This window comes from Zeugodacus cucurbitae, chromosome 6 (assembly GCF_028554725.1).
Source record: "Zeugodacus cucurbitae isolate PBARC_wt_2022May chromosome 6, idZeuCucr1.2, whole genome shotgun sequence".
Classification (NCBI taxonomy): Eukaryota; Metazoa; Arthropoda; class Insecta; order Diptera; family Tephritidae; genus Zeugodacus; species Zeugodacus cucurbitae.
The window spans coordinates 2,427,917-2,447,500 of record NC_071671.1 but is presented as its reverse complement, the minus strand read 5'-3'; the positions used below and the strand labels follow the sequence as shown (position 1 = coordinate 2,447,500).

At 34.9% G+C, this 19,584-nt stretch overlaps 1 protein-coding gene across 1 annotated transcript in view; it reads right to left on the bottom strand.

Annotated features, from left to right (window-relative positions):
- LOC105215647 (uncharacterized) overlaps nt 1–19,584 on the bottom strand; it is a 135,762-nt gene that overhangs the window by 62,059 nt on the left and 54,119 nt on the right. Inside the window, exon 3 of the mRNA XM_029042512.2 lies at nt 284–419. Within this exon, the coding sequence (XP_028898345.2) occupies nt 284–419 (136 nt within the window). The remainder of the gene's footprint in view (nt 1–283; nt 420–19,584) is intronic.

Sequence of the window (19,584 nt, the reverse complement as noted above, 5' to 3'; positions counted from 1 at the left end):
GGAAGGCGGCGGAATTAGTCTGTAGATTATTAGCAATGACAAAGACTTTTATTGCAGTTTTCTGTGCGAAGTGCTTCTCAGAAGAGCGGCTGAAAAACTATGATACAAGTATATTCTAATTTTTATGTGAATAGTAGTATATAAATAACATGAATGAGTCTTAGCCGCAAATTATTATTATTTTTTGTCTTTTCTCGGCAAAAATCAACTCTACTTCTTTAGTAATAATTCTCTTTATGTTTATGTCCTATATAAGCATATTATTATTATGAATTCTACTTACGTATAAATCGGCTTGACGTTGCCCTGCCGATACCAGATGACCAATTGCACTTTATCAGCGGTCATTGTGCCCGGCAATAGGTCACATGGTAGCGCCACCTCCAGTCCGACGGCTGTTTGCACCTCCGATAGAGGACCTGCAATGTATAGAAGAAGGAAAAAAGGCGTAAATATTAATAAAAATAAATTATTATTACCAGTAGATGCATTAAAAGCAACAAAACGTATTTAATTAGTTAATTAATTAAATGATTCGAATACTCGATGACTCGCTGGCTTACACAAGCATTTACAGGTATGAGGTAATTACTACATGTAACTACTAATGCAATTGAGCTGCTGGTAATTAAAAATTCAGCGCCACACATTGGTCATAAAAACTGGTGACAACTAAAAGTTAAACATTAGGTTAATAATATTTTTTATAACGTGCATATTAACACGAGTCTAATCGCTGTCTTCTCGCTTGCTGAAAGCCTAAACTAGCTAATGTGTGTAATTAAAATATTTTCATTTCGAAAGGAATTCGTCAAAATTTATGAAATAAGTGCCATTAGCTGCTACATAAAAGTCGGGAAGCTTTAAAAAATGCGCAAACTGTCGTATTATAAAATCATAAAATATATAAAAACATAAAAAATATATAGAAATATAAACAAAAGGCGCCAGCAGTTGATTTGAGTGCGTGTGTGCGACTCAGCGCGACCACAAAGTGTTAAAGTCCATTAGGCAAATTGAATTGCAATATTAATAACAACAATAGATATCGAGGACGCGCTATGTGGTGTATTTTAAATGAGTGTAATGTGTGTGTGAGTGTATACGTGAGTTTGTTAATATCTGTGTATATTTGCGGGTATTTGTGTATATTGTTATGCCAGCGCTTACATTGCGACCGCAAACAGCTGCAATTCGCATACGCTCGCCTTCCCCTGTGTATAATGTTGTATTTATAATTGTTGTAGTTGTTAGAGTTGCATAATAAAAAAGCCACAAAATGTTTGTTTTTTCTCTTTGCCACCACAACTATCAATATCTAGCATCGATGTCATATTGTTTAATAAAAACAAAGCCATGGCGTTCAGAACAATACGCTAAGCTCCAATGACGCATAAATATTTTCAGGCAAACATATATACATTCATTTATATAAATCCAGGTATATAGAGTATCTGTGGCATGAATGCATATATATAAGTATATAAAGATACCTTGATCTAGATCTCCTGTTGGTATTCACTTGTGTTAAAGCTAGAAATGGATACATTGATATATTGAAGAGCGACTAAAATGTATTGTATACAAATGTACATTGCAAATATATACCAAATTCGCAGAATAAGAAGATAACAAATGCTTTAAGTAACATTGGTATAAGGTCACTGAGTCTCTGGGCAGTCTAACAAATTATATATGGATGACGATACTTTCATACGCTCTGTCATATCAAGCGAGTGGTTGTATACCGAACGATTGAGAGCACTTATATTTATTAAAAATGCGAATTTAAAATTGAATATCATTAAATATTGAATTGGTTTTAGTTTGATGCGAAGGTTATTTTTAGAATGGCCAAGGTCTAAGAAAAACCTATTGTCACTTGATTTAAGTGAAATTTAGAAAAATATGTAACCTTTTAGATAAAATTTAATTTTAAGAAATATATTTAAAAATATTAAAATTAAAAAAAAACATATTAAAAAAACTGTTCCCATTTCGAAATTCCAAAACTATGCATATAGATTGCGACAAAGTCGTAAATTACCGTTTCTAAACATAGATTTAGAGGAATAGGCATTTAGAAAAAACTGTTCCCACACTGAAAACTATTCTCATTTAACTTTTTTCACCGAAAATGCATTACACAGGTACCACATCCATCAATTTGAAATTTTTAAATAAAATAGCTGTAAATATACTATTCCAGCGCATTTTGCACTGAAAAAGGTGGTTTTTTAACCATTGGTTACAGTTTTTACATAAGTTTGAAGATTATGTGGGTATTAACAGTTGTTCAATTAATTTCAAAGATTTTTTTTTTGCAGATAGATTGCGCCAAAATCGTAAATTCCCGTTTTTCAACATAGATCTAAAGGAATAAGCATTTAGAAAAAAACTGTTCCCACTCTGAAAACTGTTCTCATTACATTTTTCTTTTTACTGAAAATGCATTACACTAGTACCACTGCCAGAAGAAATTAAAATATTAAAAGAAAATAACTGTTAATATATTATTTAAGGTAATATTTTCAATAAAAAACTGGATTTCTTTAACCATTAGTTACAGTTTCTACATAAGTTTGAAGATTATATGGGTATTAACAGTTATTCAATTATTTTTGAAGCATTTTTTTTAATAATATTTTCTTTTCAAAAGCTTTCAATCAACATACATTTTTTAGAAGCTCTCAGTAATATTAACAGTTAGATTTTAATTGTAATAAAGCGGTAATACGTGAGATGCCCACAAAGCGCAGCACTTAGTGGCCTATATAACAAAAAAATAGTAATAATAAAATTTCATCAATCCCACATACAGTCACACAGCACCTACACATATATGTCCCACATGAAATACTTTCGCATCGAATTCACATGAAATTTCCACAAGTGCACATATTAAATTGCGTTTAATTGCTTTTTGTTGTTGTTATTTTTTCCGTGTTTTCATTTAAGCTTCAAATTTCAATTTGCCTGATGTTTATACAGCGCAGAGTTTACTCAAAAAATAAAGTCACTGCCGCAATAATAACAACAAATTAGTGGCGATTTCCAGCTAAAAAACGCGGCGCGCACGTTTAACACGCTCAAACGCAGACACACACACGCAAACAGTTAGCTGCATATAAATATTTATTATTATTATTATTATTATGCAGAAGTTTGTTTAAATTCGATTTATTTATGAAGAAGAATTGAAATGCAGCGACTTCTGTATTTTCAATGCTTAATATGACAATTTGTTATTTATTTGTTTGGTTTTTACTTTGATTTCTCTTTTTCGTTACTTTATTTTATTATTTTTGTTTTTTGCTTTTGCCGTTGCCATTAGGCTGTACGGTCACGTTTTTAGCCGCAGGCGCCAACGTAATGCTTGTAGTTATTAACAATAACTGTTGATAGGAATTTCATGCAATACGTGGATTTTTATGGGAAAAATGTAAATGCGTACAAATGACAGACAAAAAAATCATATAGACTGACATATGTACACTGAAATTCAATGAATATGTGGGAGTATTATGTTGTGATACGATTTGTTGATTAAAATTACTTTTTTTGTTTATTTTAAAATGTTGCTTTTACAATTTCAGAAAAAATAATCCATATTTTTACAGGATTAAGCTTTACAAAATATACATGTGTGTATAACTGCATAAGTTATTCTAGAAATAGCCTTTTTTCAACTTTTTTGAGAAGTATTATCGTTTGCAAAAACTGTTCCCATGTTCCGAAAGCTGCAATTACGGTTTATTAGTACCTTATGCCTTAAAATGAGTTCAGACTGAGTGCAATAATGTTGTTTTAATCATAAAAAAACTGTTCCCAGTCAAACATTTTTATTATAGATGAGACTTAGATACCTCAAATGAAAAGTTCTGAACTCTCCGTGACAAAATAACAGAAAACAAATTAAAATTTAGTATGGCTTAGTTTAAATATCAAGAAAAATTACCATATTAACATAAGATGAACGAATATTTAGTAAAAGGACGTCAAATTTGTGAAGTATGGCTTTAAAATATTTATAAAATTTCAAATAGTCAATGAAAAAACATATTAAGATGTTCAAAAAAATTGTTCTCAATTTGTAAAAGTGTTCCCACTCACTAAAATTACGTCGATTTATAGCAAAATATTGTACTAATTTCATTTACAGTTGAAAATTTTACGATTACTCAAATAAAACCATCTCCATAATCTCTCTTGACAAATATCTAGGCAATCGTTTCAGTATTATTTTTTACACATAAAAGTTTCCAATTACAATCGATCGAATCAGCGAACTGCGTAACACACCCGCGCATTTAAAACCAATTTTAAGCCGAATGTAATGCACACCAGCAAACGACAAACCGAAAATCCATTGCGCATTTTGCTTTTGTGGTTATCAACTGCATCAGCCGTTGCCGAGCTTTTTTGTTTACGATTCGGTAATTCGAGGCGCAATCTGCCGTAAGCGTGACTTACATAGCTTTCATACAGAAATACACGCATGCAACAGCATATGATTGCTGTTAGTTTGCTACGGACTACCGCATTTCATGCAACACGCAGTTGTTGTTGTAATAGTGCTATGTTTTTGTTGCTGGCTGTCAATAAAAAAAAAAAAACATGGAATTCCTTTTAATATATGCGCAGTGTCTTTCATTGATGCCTCGGTGCATTTTTACTCACATATACGACTATGTATGTGGCATGCCACTGTTGTGGCTTCACTATTTACGTACTGTGCTTGCTGCTTGTTGTAGCTTTTGTGTTACGCCAGCCGGCTTCCTTGCGTTCTTTATTTCATATTTCTGTACTAAAAATACGAATTACTCGAATGACAAGTGGCAAACAGGCACAACAACACAATTTCAGGCAGCATAAAGTGGATAAAAAGAAGCAGCAGAGCATTTGAAGACAAGCAAGGAAGAGCTGAGCAAAATAAAAGAAAATTCATAACAAACGAAGTGAACCAGTTTTGAAGCCCTGCAGGAGTCAACGACGCTGTCGAACTCCACTGTGGAGCACTTCAACAGGTCTGACGCGTATCTCATTGTTGTTGTTATCTCCGTACAGTAGGGATTGACGACAACTACTTGGGCAACTACCACAGGCAACAGCTGCATTTGTTGTCTCCCATTTAAAGCCTCAATATGCATGTGATTGTCGAGATTTATTTTCCGAATAAAATGAAAACAAAAAAATTTAATTTGAAAATGAAAGAAATAAATTTAAAAAGTTTACAAGCGAAAAAAGGCAAATTGAAAAATGAATCTACTACAGCCGCAGCTTATCTACGCCATGTCATTTAGTTAATGCCACGAGAGATGCGCCGCCAGCCGGTTCTAAGCCACAGAGCCGTGCTTTGTGCCGACGCGCGCGGACTTGCTGACGCCGTTGCGCGGCTACACGCTGTCGCATATCAGCGATATGCCCGCGGCGGTGCTACCAGTTACCAGTTGGCTTAATAAATTCAATAATTAAAATGTTTATCTGAGACGCCTGGATGTTGAGCTGCATCTAAAAAGCGAGAAATAAGCAATCTTTGGTAAAAATAAAGAAAAGACTTGAAATGCGTAAATTGATTTTCTTTTTATTTGCATTGCGATTCTTTTTTGATTAACGACGTTATTAGCGCAATGCGCCACCATCCTAGTCTCAGTGTAGACCGGCGCGACAGACAGCTGCTATGAGAAGGTGGTTTGTGGGGTCCATAAATAAAAGGCAGGACAGCCTAGAAATTGGCCAAGCATATATAATTCTAGTGTTTAAGGCAGAACGGAAGTGTCGTGGCGTTTTGACTTAATTTGAAAGCAGAAAATAGGCAGTCGTGAAAAAAAAAAATCATAAAAAACATGTATTTGATATATAAATGATATCCTGTAGGTTTCTAATAAAAAAATTAACAAAAAATATTATTTTCGAAACTGTTCCCACTTATTGTTTTACTATAAAATAAAATTTTTGCAATACAATTTTCAATTTTATAAAAAAAGTCGTTTATTTGCATTAGCGAACAAGTTTCAGAAACTGTTCCCAATTTTCGAAACTGTTCCTAGGTGTTTATTTTCTGTTTTATTTGTTGTTAATCATTATAGATATTATTTTTTAATTGTTTAGGTTCTACATGACCCTTAAGGGTTATTAAAACTGTTCTCACTTTGAAAGTGCTGAATTTTCATTCCAAGTTATCATTGCTATGAAATAAGCAAATACATATAGCATTACATACAGCTTTATTTATTAGCCACTTCATTTTCTTAATTTTCTTCATCTCTTCCCACTAGCTGTTTATGTAGTGACTCACTCCTCATTTTAAAATTTTAATTGTATTTACATTTGCAATTGTTAGAAGTTAAAATTTATTTTAACGCCTTCAAATAAATTCTCAACAGCGACGCGTCTAAATCGCGGCATTTGACGCCACGCATGCGCACAAATTACAACCGTCTGCGACAATATTTGTGTAAGCGCAGTGCTGTCATCGTTTCCTACTTCACACCAAATATTTGCTCAGCGATGATGGATGAGCATTGCGCTTTGGCAGGAAGGCAGGAAGTTGTGGACATAAATGAAGGCAGGCAGCCAACAGGCAGCAGACGAGGCCGGCAAGAGTGTTGAGTGACTGACTGACTGTCGTTTTATATAAAATTTTATTTACTTCGCTTAAGTAACAGAAATTCATTCGAAATGCACTGCACTGCCTAGTCAATAAGCGTTAAAAATGTACTGGTCACGTACTTCTACGCATCTTGTATGTGTGTGTATGAGTGGTGCCACTTGCCACATTTGTTGCATGGCGCTACGAAATGAGTTCCATGCTGACTAATTTGAATTTGTTGCTTTTCAGTGCATTCAACTTTTATTGTTTTTGTGTTGCAGGCACACAGCTACTGCTGTTGCATTATGAATATTAGTGCAGCAAGTTTTTATTGACTCACAATAAAGTGAAATTGAGCATTTGCTAGGAAAATTGGCTGCGCTGAGGACAATGACGTCGAGGCGAAGGCTTGAATTGGCTATGATAATGACTGCAATGGAAGTTAAAGGCGAGTAAAATGGATTTTTGTAAGTTGCAATTAAGTTCGGACGAATGTTGCAAGTTTATTTTAATTAAAATGTTAAATGGTTTTCAGGAAAAAAGAAAATTTTCAAAAAAATCATCAATGAAATGCCATTGCAAAGAACCCATTTCTGGTCACTCATTCAATTCATTTGTTGAATTTCCATCAAACAATTTGCTTCCTTTCAAATTCTAGCCAATAAGAAACTAGTAAATTTCATCTCCCTACTAATTTTCTAAGCAAAATCAATGAAAAAATTACTGAAGTTTTCTACAAATACTAGCCAAGCTTATGTTGTTGTTCTTGCTGTCCCAACTAATGGATTGAACGCATAGAAAATGGCAAGAGCAAAGTAATAAGTAGAGAATATGTTAAAATGCAACTGTAGAAATACAAGAACTATACAAATCCATTAGATACTTTATGCCGAGAAGCTTTCGCTGGCACTCAAACAAATTGAGTTGATGTTCTTTGTAGCGATGCGGAATGCACTTTAAAGATGGACGGTGGAGGTATAAAGGGTGTGCGAAGGTGGCTGCCAAGCATTGCAGGCATCCAAAAGTAAAGCAAAGCATGATTTAGTAATAAGCGAGTCAGGAGAGAAGGGTAAATAAAAAGCGAGCATTCAATGAGAGGCAAAGACTTTATTACTTTTGAATAAAGGCGACCGCAACGGTTGGGTAGTTTGGGTTCTTGACGGTTCATGTTTTGCCTTACAAGAGATGTTTTGAATTATAGATACTGATTAGGAGATTTGGATGATGAACTGCCGATCATAAGTTTTAGCTAAGGAGACCATGTCGCTAGGGATGATTGGTGATTTTGAGTGTTAAGGCTTTGGTTTCAGCTCAATTTTTAAATAGCCGTGTTAAGAAAGTTTCTCAATTCTACTTTTTAAGGAAAATATTACCTCTTCAAAGCAAATACAACGACTTGACCGTTTCCATGATAGTCGGCTCTATCTAATTTGAACGGATCCGGATTCCTATTCGGTCAAGGACTGTCAAATCTAAAGCATTACTCTGATTTATTTGTTAAAGTTTATATGCCGCTATATTAACAACAACAATTTCATATAGTGTTGGGAGTTTTAGATCGAACGTATTGTACGAAACGAGATAAATAAGACGGAACTGATAAAGCACTGTTTCGAAAGCATAAAGGGGATATTTGAAACTGCGCCATACTGCAAATATCTCTCTCTTCCTTTTCCTTATTCTTGTAGTAGAATTTAGAGTGTTTTCTTTAATTCGACTTTATACTTAAACTCAAACTAAAGCTCTTTTCATAATAGATCTTATTTTCTTATCAATATTTTTTTTATATAAATTTTATCTGTTTTATTACTAAATCAACTTGAACTCGGTCTATATGTATACTTCATCATGTCTTTGGTAAAATTTGAAAATAAAACCTATTTAAAGCAAATACAACGTCTTGACCGTTCCCATAACAGTCGTTTCTATGTAACCGGAACGAACCCGGATTCATATCCGCCCAGAAACTATTGATTCCTAAGAATTATTTGGGGTATATTTCATGCCGCTACAACTAAAACAATTTCTTCGAAAGTATTAGACTACAAGACTTAATGGAGAACTGTTTTTAAAGTAGAACCAGGTTCTACGATGCTAGACCATACTTCAAATGTCTCTCTCTACCTTCTTCTTACTTTTGTACTAGAACTTTAAGTGAATTCTTTCATTCGACTATATAGCTAACCTCAAAATAAAGCCATTTTCGTAGCAGATCACACTTTCTTAACAATATTTCAACTTTCTTCTTATATATTTTTTATTATTATATAATTTATTCCATGTGAACTTGAACTCGGTCTATGCCCTTTGTCTGTATATCTCACTATTTCTTTCACATTTACTAAAGTAGTAGACCACTTAGCGCGATTAAAATACATATTGCATACATATTAAACAAGTTAAGACACAAATTTGTTAAATTATACCGACACGTTTTATGCACGTTACACCCAACTCATACTCACACACTTACATTTTGCATTATTACGCCATTGTCCTTGGATCATTACAGACATTACGCTTAATATTCGGACAAAATGCATGAAAACACACTAACACACACATATATATATATATAATTTATACATATATCTTAATATACATAATATGTATATTATAGTTGTTATGTGCTTTATATATGTATGTGCTTTGAATGCGAAATAAATTACCTTCGAGCTACTTGAGTGCAAGCACAGACCGCAAATATCAGTAAATAAACTATATACAGCGACTACAAATATTCCTAACGAAATAAGCATCCATTTTCCTTTTACCTAAAGTGACTTTCGCTTGCAACTCACGTACGCGCATGCCGCTCAAGTCAGGCACAAGGAGAGACATACATACATGCATACATATAATATGTGAAAGAGTATAGAGACAAGCGCTCATTGCCAACAGCGATTTTCATAGAAGTTTTCCACAGACTTTGCTGTGCTAGCCGGTCAAGCGCCTTAGATACCTACATATATATTCAAAATATAGCTGTGTATGAATATGTACATATGTCCGTATGTCTGCCACCAAATCGTCTCATTGTTTCATATTTTTATTTCCACTTCCATACACACACACACACACTCAGCTACATTCACAATCATTTATTTCATTGTTTATTGTTATTGTTTCAATTGATTTTCATGTAATATGTTCAAATAAATTAGTAAAGCGAGTAGGAAAATGGCGTTTTGGCAAAAACGTGAAATGTTTTAAATATAATCGAGCAGTAAGAAGAACAAAAGGAAACAAGAGTATTTTGGGCATGCCAATGGCCTTCATACATACAGACATGAATAAATGCATAAATTGAAGAAATTGTCGAAATTCAAGTTTCCTGCTAGCCACTTCGAACCTGAAAGTTGAAGGGAATCTGGAATCTCCTTCTTCTTAACTATGTGCTATTGCATGTGGCAGCGAGCCGAAAGTGAACTTCAAAGCGAAAATCTTGCTTTTTGCTTGAAAGCATTTCTGCAGGAATTTTGATTGAAGTTCGAAATGGTTGCTTTAACGAAAATCGAAATGGAATGCGGAAAGCGTGAGGGGCCCAAATTTGTAAGAAAAAATTATCGACTTCGTTGCTGTGTCCGTGGTAAACTAGTGGAATGAATTTAAAAATGGGCGAAAGTCTCGTAGAGAATGCGATGCGGGGAGCGTATGCTAGATAAAAGTGAAATGAAAATTTTCAAAATTTTATTTTTGAGCATTTGGCCGACTACTCTAGTTATTTAATACCTTTTCTCTATTCTGTGTGAATTTATAGTATTTACATTCGTCAGAAACTTATTTCTCTTTATCTCTCTCTCTTTATTTTATCTAGTCATAGTTTAAAACCTAAAACTTGATATTTTATTGTATAATGCGCCTAATTGTAGGCCACATTTTATTTATGCGTTATTAATAATTCATATACAGAAGTAGTTGCCTACATTTAGGGTGATTTTTTTTATTGAGTAGTATCTAATAGAACAACTACTACACGAGTAGTAGATATATGGTAGTTATGATATATTTATCTAGCCCTAAAACTTTCAAACTGTATTGAATATATTTTAATTTTTATACCTTGAACAGGGTATATTAAGTTTGTCACGAAGTTTGTAACACCCGAAGGAAGCGTCGGAGGCCCTATAAAGTAAATACATATATAAATGATCAGTATGTTGAACTGAGTCGATTTAGCCATGTCCGTCTGTCTGTACCTATACGAACTAGTCCTTCAGTTTTTAATATATCGTTTTGAAATTTTGCAGATGTTATTTTCTCTTCAAGAAGCTGCTCATTTGTCGGAACTGTCGATATCGGACCACTATATCATATAGCTGCCCTACAAACTGAACGATCGGAATCAAGGGCTTGTATGGAAAACTTCCGCATTTTACTACATATCATCACGAAATTTGGTGTGAGTTATTGCTCATAGAAATAATTTAATCTCCGAAAAAATTGTTCAGATCGGTTAACTATAGCATATAGCTGCCGTACAAACTGAAAGATCGAAATCAAATGCTTGCATGGGAAACTTTCTCATTTGTAAACAACCTTAATGTTTCTAGCTAACAAACCGGCTAAAAAGAATTAGTAAAATGTTTTCTTTTTTATTACTTACTTTTTCTTACGTCTTTAGATTTGCTTTTGAAGGGTATATTAGCTTCGGTACAGCCGAAGTTAACGTTTTTTCTTGTTTTTACTATTTCTTGTTTTTATCTATCAACATTTTGCCTCACAGATCTTATTTCATCAAAAAACGAAGCGATCGCACTAGAAGCAGCATGGTTCCAATAATTTTTAATTACTCACGCTGTCACATGACGATCAGTACGTAAATATATAGGAATAAAAAAGGGCGATGATCTCCACCCCTCAAATGAACTCTTGCAACCGATCATCAGCGCGCATATAACCAAATCAATTAAGTAAATCGGTCGAAAAATGCACACGATTGACAAATGTGTAATATGCAAAGAAAAACACAAGAAAATTAGGTTTTTCCCATTCGATATGCCAAGAAACGTTTGTACTGCATGTCAGCGCTCTGAGACATTTACATTTTTCCATACAACCCTGCAAAGTAGATCGATCACTCCATCCATCAAGCGCACGATCGATCACACGCTCTTGCGGTGACACAGATTTTTAATGAGGCATTTACTTAAGTATACAAGAACATATGTAGAACTTAATTGATTTGAAAATCGAAACGAAATTCATTAGGCGCAATTACAGAGCTTTTAAATGCAGGCGGGTACCACGAGCTCCGAGCTGCTGCCCCGTCTAATAAATTGTTGGAAAGCACTCACAGCGTGCGGTGGTGGGGTGTGTGTTGGCTGCAACATTGCATATCACACATAACTGTATGTTCTTGAGTAGCTGCGTGGGCTGTGGCATGGCGCCTACAAAGCTTTGGGAGCGCGCGCCTCAATTACGATCGTTTTATGTCTCGTATTTTATGAAATTTAATTGAATTGGTGTCTTTTGTTTGACACAACGGTTGTAATTTCATTTTTATAATTAAAATATATATTTTGTATGGCTACGCGGCTAATATTTATTGCTCAAGTGAGTTGTTAATAAAAATTTGATATTATTTTGTATAAAGAGATATCACATGTGGGTTTGCGGTTTTGAGTTTCAAGATACGCTTATCAAAGATTCCTAACAATGTCATAAAGTTAAAAAAGCCAATCAAATTCATTCAGTATGTGAAAGAGGAAGTAATAATTATTCACAATTTCATTATAACCATGCATTGAGTGAATCAAAGAAAAAAATAAAGTGTTGCACAAACAACGGCAAACAGCAAGTGATTGCCAGCGCATATTTACACGAAATAATTACGGCAAACTTGCTATTTTAACCTTTAACCCGCGCAGCTGTATGAAGCCGCGCACAGTAAACACACACAGTTACAGGGTGCGGCTGTATGCTTTTGCGGCTGCCGCTAATTAAAATGAAAGTTGCCGGCAATTGGTGTGGTTAAATAAAAATTAAGGAAAACTGTGCAGAAAAAAATAAAAAAAAAATAAATGAAATTAAAAAATATAACGGTCCACAACTACTATCCGTTACTTTTCCAGAGTGCATTAAGCCCCTTCCATACATACATACGTATATGTATGTTGGCATGTGTATTTACTTCACTACTTTTGTCGGCCAGTTGTGTTGGTTCCCATGCAATTCCCACACTCACATAGCGAAATGAAAGCATAACAACACAACACATCGCTTTAGCCATTTTCATTTAATGATTTTTAACTTTTGTTGATTTTCGCATTTACTTTACACTTCTTACAGCGGCATTTGCGCCGTTTTAAAGCGCCAAGCCATTTGCATATCTTAATATTGTTTTTGCTCGCACATTAAGTGAAGTGATTAAGCGCGGGAATTCGGCGAGTTAAGCTGTAAGCTGGGATTAAGCAATTTTGCGATTTTTTCCGTGTAAATGTTGTGTAGTCAAGGGCAGTTAAAAGAAACCCCTTTAAAGTTGCGATTTAGCATGTAATTTGTATTTAATAGCATAGTTGAAATAATTTAGGTTTTATAATTTTTTTATTCTAGTTTAATCACCTTATTATCAGTAGAAGTTGTGTGAATATCGATTAATTTTTTTTAAGCATCGAGCATCACTAGTATCACGCCATTAAAATAATCATTTAATTACTTCGATTCTCCTACCTTTACTCATTTATGCTAAACACTAAAGTATATTTAGTTCTTCTGTTTGACTATTTAAATTTCTACTTTTCCACTATATTATGCGTCTACTCTTTATAATATAATTATATCATAAGCTGGTTGAGGATTGCAAACAAAATTGAACGAAATATGAATAAAGTTGAAAATAAGCCTCTTAGCTTTCACAAGAAGCAAATAGGGTAGTATTTTTAGTAAGGAAAAGATATTGCAGGCTTTCAAATTGGCAAAGACAATATCCAAAATATTTATTCAATAGTTATCATAAGTTCAAATACAAGTTCTGTAGGTTAAAAGCTCTTTGAGACTAAAATGAAAGCTCTCGCATTCACACCGACTCATTCTACAAGATGAAATATCACTCAGATTATATCTTCTCACCGAAATTTAAGACATTTTTCCATCTTAACTTCCTCTTTCTGTCAAACAAATTCTCTAGTCAAGCGTTAGTTGAATACTATTTAATGTAATACGAGTAAAAGCATCAACTAAAGTGAAAGCTGTGAAACAAGTTGCCTCAGCATGCTTTCGTCACACTGAAACGCTTCCACATACTCATAATATATAAACACCCACTGTGAAAGATAAGAAAGCGCACTGTGTCCATCAAATACTAAATCGTGTATGACGGAAGTGTAGGCAGCAAGTGATCGATTTGTTACGCTCTACAAGCATTACAAGTGTCTACATGTGTATACACATGTGTCTTTAGAAGTGTGTGTGAAGCTTTGTAGTATTTTCTAAATATTTCTCATGATGCGCATTTCATTTTGGTGGAAAATCAATTATCGCCGACAATCAAAGCACGATTGATGTGTTTACCAAAACAAAGAGGAACGCTGTCTTCAAGCCAAAGCGCAGCGCGTAGACGCCGTCAAATGCGTGAGCGCCTGCAGAGATTTGTATGCGTTGTGATTATTTTGATTAATCACATGAAAATTTGTAACGCCAGTAGCGGCTTTTAGGCGCCAGAGCTTATGTGTATGACGTTGGCATTTCATCAAATTAATTCAATTGATCCAGACTATGCAGCTTGCTGGCGCGCATATATCGGAAATGTATATATATATATACTATTTTTTAAGTAATTGCTTTCAAATCCAAGTGCTTTGTCACTATCAATAATTGTTATTGCTGCAGCTAGCGCGCGCTGTCAAAATATTTTGTTGCAGCGACTTCTCAACGGGCAACAAATAACAAAAATATTTATAAAATTCGAAATCTTGAGCTGATATGTAGTTAAAAATTGAACTTTAATTTTTCAACTTTTCATTTTTGAAAAGGTGTTTTTCTTTCTTTTACAGTTTCAGCTGCCTCAGCGTTGTTGCCTTGCCGCAAATAATAATTAATAACGCTACGCGGTGGGTGTTGCTTGCCGCTTGCTGCTTTCAAAAACGACTAAGCGTGATTAATTAATCTTTTTTGTGGCAAATTCTTGTCGAAAATGAAAAATCACATGTTTCTAAATGAATTCCGATTTATTTCAGCACCTAACAAAAGTGTTGCATGTGCATACTTCCAGTCGATTAAGCGCATTATACGATATTAATTTGTGCAATTCAATGCTTTTCCATTTCAATACTTTTTTTTCTATTTTTTTGAACAATTTCCACTTACTGCGCTGGCAAAAAGTCCTTAATTGAATCAATGTGGCTGTGTTTAATGCTAATGCACGTGAAGCTTACATTGCAGTGATGCTCAAAAAACAAATTTTAGCACTTTTTCTGTCCAAAACTGCTTGTAAAACGCTTGCATTACTCACGCATTACTTTGCATTACATTGCATTACTTTGTATTACAAAGGCTGCTAGCAAATGCTGCTGCTTCCTAATGAAGCATGTAAATCAAATTATTAAATATTAAATATTTCAGCACTTTGTGAATTGTTGTTGGAAATGCAAAATATACCGTTATGTGTTAGATAAATTGCAAGTAATTTGATTTGTTGTTGTTGTTATGTATACTAGGTGTATATGCAAATGTAAGCGTTTAATTAAATTATCAAATTATCGATTCAAATGGACTTTAGACTTTGTGCGGCAGATTTTCATTTGTAATATATACCGTTATATATTTAATAAATACCGTTATATATATGTATATACCGTTATTTGTTGTTGCAAGTGCATTGAGTGCCTTTGCAATTTCTGCTTAAATTCCTTTTTAATATTTATGCACTTTTAATTGGATTTGGATTTCTTTCCGCAAAGCAAAAATGATATTGCAAATAAATAAGAGTTTTGTGTGCGTTGAAGCTTAAAATGCGAGCAATTAAATTGGTATTTCAAGCAAGTGAGCTTTAAAGATTGTTGCTGAAATTTAACACCAATTTAATATTGAAAATTGGAAATTTGTATCTCAAAAATGAAAAAGCTAAGCCACTCGCAATAAATAAATGATTTTTGTTTTAAAGGAAATTGGAAATTTAGTAAAATTTGGCTTTTTGGTGTTACATATTTTTCTAAGTGTCATGCTTTAAGCTCAATGGCTTAGCTTTTATTAGACGCAAATTAACCAAATTTTGTCACTTTTGTAAAGATATTTTAGAGAAATTGAGAAGAATGGCTTAAATATCATATTTTGGCTTAAACATATACAGTTAGCAAGCAATTAAGTAATTTCTTATGCTTTAGTAATAGAAAATTTCGAAGAATAATACTATACTTTACTCATTTGTGAGCAGAAAAACAGAGAAATATTATCTAAAATACATTAAACAGAAATATTTAATATAAAATAATCATAAATGAAGTCAATAAGTCATTTGCGGAGTATAATTTTCTTTGGCAGGGGTGCACAACTATTTTATTTTACTGCTTTTAGCAATAATTTATACATAATATGTCTTTAATGACACCAAAAATAGTGTTTAAATTCACTAAAATTACAGCAAAGAGTTGTTTAATGAATTCTAAGCTGAAGCCACAGCACTGTGAACTCATGGGTTGGGTAACCCTGTACTACAGAAAATTTGCTTTTGAAGAATTTTTGTTCATCAGACATTTTCAACAGCCGAAGAGGTTTATGATAACATTGTAAATATGCCTTATGGGTGTCTCTGTTTAGGGTGTCTATTTAGAGGTGTGTGGTTTTCAAGAAAATAGTACAGCTTGGAGTTGATCTTTTAGGCAGATTTATTTATTGTCAGGTCGGCTTGCCATTTTATCGATCAGTGAACACACTTATCTCGGAACAATGAAATGAAAATATGCTCTTTCGGCTAGAACTTATTCGAGCCAGCCACGGCAGTCACTTTCCCGAAATCATTTTCAAAACATAAAGGCAAATCTTTATCTATATAATAAAGCTAAATTTTTCGCCAATAAAGTAAATTATATGCGTCTTACTACTTTTTGAAAATCACTTGTGTAGAGAAACACCCTTTATTTTTGAAAAAAAAAATCATCAAAATAATGTCATATTTCACCTCTTTATTTCTTTCTAGCGGCAGCATCAAAAATTGGTTTCAAAATCAATGAAAAGAAAACAAAATATATGCCTATGTCCAGGGCAAAAACCGCCCAGTCTTGTGCTATGGAGCTGAAACGTGGATGATGAGCGAAAAGGACAAAACAAAATTGATGAAATTTTTGAAAGAAAAATTCTCCAAAAAATTTTTCGGCGCAGTCAGAATCGGACCTGACGAATGGAGGATAAGATGGAATAGCGAAAACGTGGTGCGATTCATCAAAACGCAACGAATAAGATGGCTAGGACTTATTTCAAGAACAAGATGGAAGGACGAAATAAACGAGGATCTGAAGAAGTTCCGATTAGAAAACTGGAGAGAGGCCGCAAAAGACAGAGTAGCTTGGAGGCGTTCAGCAGGCCAAAGCTCACAGAGAGCTGTAGAGCCAAATGGTGATGATGACCTCTTTCTAACCGAGTTGTATCACCATAAAAAATGTCCCCCCAAAAAAGCTTGAATCAGAGATAGGTTATAAAATCTGGTCAATTCTGGTTTCTTCCTCTAGATCAACGTTCAGATCCAATCTCATGTGAGATTATTCACATAAAAGCTGATAAAACAAAATGATTTTCACATTTTACTTGTCGACCAAATTTCGAGCAGAAGTCCAAATTTAATAATTTCACCATTTATTTCCTTAATTAAAACCTTTTCAGGCCAACTAACTGAAGCTTCGTGTTTCATATCAAAATGACAACACAAAATTATGTAAAATTTATGTAAAATACATTTTCGAAAACACACACACACACACACTGAGAGATGGAGTGAAATGAATTCAATTGAAGTGCAAATCATGAACAAAATTCCATTTCATAGATTAAATTCCATTTTCGGGCTATGAAAGTGAGTGAAGCCATTGTGGTGAGGCCAACTCCCAAATGGTGATTGCATGTAATGAATTGTAAGCATGTGTTGGATGATTGAAATTACAACAAAACGGAAACAACAACAATCACAACAACAACAAAAAATCTAACAACTACAACAATTACAAAATAACAACAACATAAACGACATTGGTGAAATTAGAAAGAACAGCAGAAAGTCGAAAACAACAGTGTAAGCAATAATAATAACAACAACAAAGACAACAAAACACTTGAAGCACAACATACAACAACCAGTGTAACAACAACAACAAGAATAGTCAGTGCTGGCGAGCATATGAAGTGTATGAAATAGTATTTTGTGCAAATATTTAACCTCGGCAATAATTAGATTTTCGCCCAACAAGCAAACAACACGTACAGAACATGAAATTCAAGCTAAAGGAGCCGCAGCCAGAGCCAGTGCCGGCAGTCAGGGGACAGCAGGCTGGCTGTTGTAGACCGCTGCTAGGCGCAACAACCCGTACGCCTATACAAACAAACAAAACGAGGAAAGAAACCAAACGAAACCAAATGAAACGAAATGAAGTGAAGTGAAGTGAAAAGGAGGCGGGGGCGTTGGGCGGTGCGGGGTTGATTAAACGAAATTGATTGTAGGCGAAATGCTGCAGTTTTGTTTTGTTGTTATTATTGTATTGAATAGTGGAAATTTTGATGAATGCCAAAAGGTGAAGGATACGCACGAGGAGGAAAGCAAAGCAGCGCGCAAGGGGGACACATGTAAAGGGTGGAGGTGAGGAGGGGTTGCGAAACAAAAGCGAAAGTATTTGCGAAGTGATTGTTGTGCACCTAGAGACCCATTGTACGCGTGTTGGCTGGTTAACAACACAATAGATTGTAGGCACAACAACAACAACAACAACAACAGCAGCGGCAGCAGCAGGAAAAATCAAATAAACGCAAACTCAATACTTCAGCTGAGAATGTTTGCTGGCGCTTGTGAAGTGGTTTCACTACCAGCCACTACAAGTACAACTGCCATTGTACGAGTATTATTTGTTTGGTTGTTGCTGCGCCGTTGTTAATCAGCAATATTGGAGAACTAACAATGTAAACAGAATGCGAGACGCTACAACAACAACAACCACTGTAAGCGAGGAAATTTTTGGAAATTGTAGCAAAATGTTGCCGAAAAACGCCATTGCGTTGCGAAGCGAGTGATGGAGTGCAAGCGCGACGTGCGCGCCGTGAGCGCTGCGTATAGCGCGCTGTGGCTTCGTCGTTTTATGCCGCGCGTGTTCAGATCACAGCAAGTGTAATCAAATGTAAACAAAAGCGTCACAAAACGTACGGAAATACATAAAACGCGCATAAAATAGCTGATTTACGCGCGCGCCCGACCGCACCGCGCCGCAAGTGGAACGCGCACGCACATATAAACACCCGCCGCGCACACTTCCCGGCCGCACTGTCTCACAAGTGGAATTCGCAGCCATTTAATTGATGTGCGGATTGTTGGATCACGCGTTGATTTTGATGAAACTGCGCGCCGCAAGGAGACGAGCGGCAGCCGCTGTGGCAACATAAAAACGACCACAACACCACAGACAGCCGCAGCGGCAAAATGCAACTATGTAAATACGACGCAAGGGGGAAGCGAAGAGTATGAGAGCGCGCACGTTCGTGCTTTGGTGGTCGCAAAAGAAAATAAACGTGGAAAATAGAAGAAAAAGTTGTTTGTGGCAATGGACGCAGCTGTTGTGGCAGCACAGTAGGCGGAAGAGCAGGAAGCATATGTTATTGCCACAGCCATTATACAATCACTATGATTTTTGGCACAGCACGCTTGGGAAGAGAGAGTGAACGCGCTGATAGTGGCAGTGTGGCAGGCATTCGATGAATGCTAATAAAATCTATAAATATTTGGGCGTGTGGCAGCAGATAATTTATAGCTGTAAAAATAGCGGTATAATTATCTGCGCAGCATTTTCGAATTTTTTTCT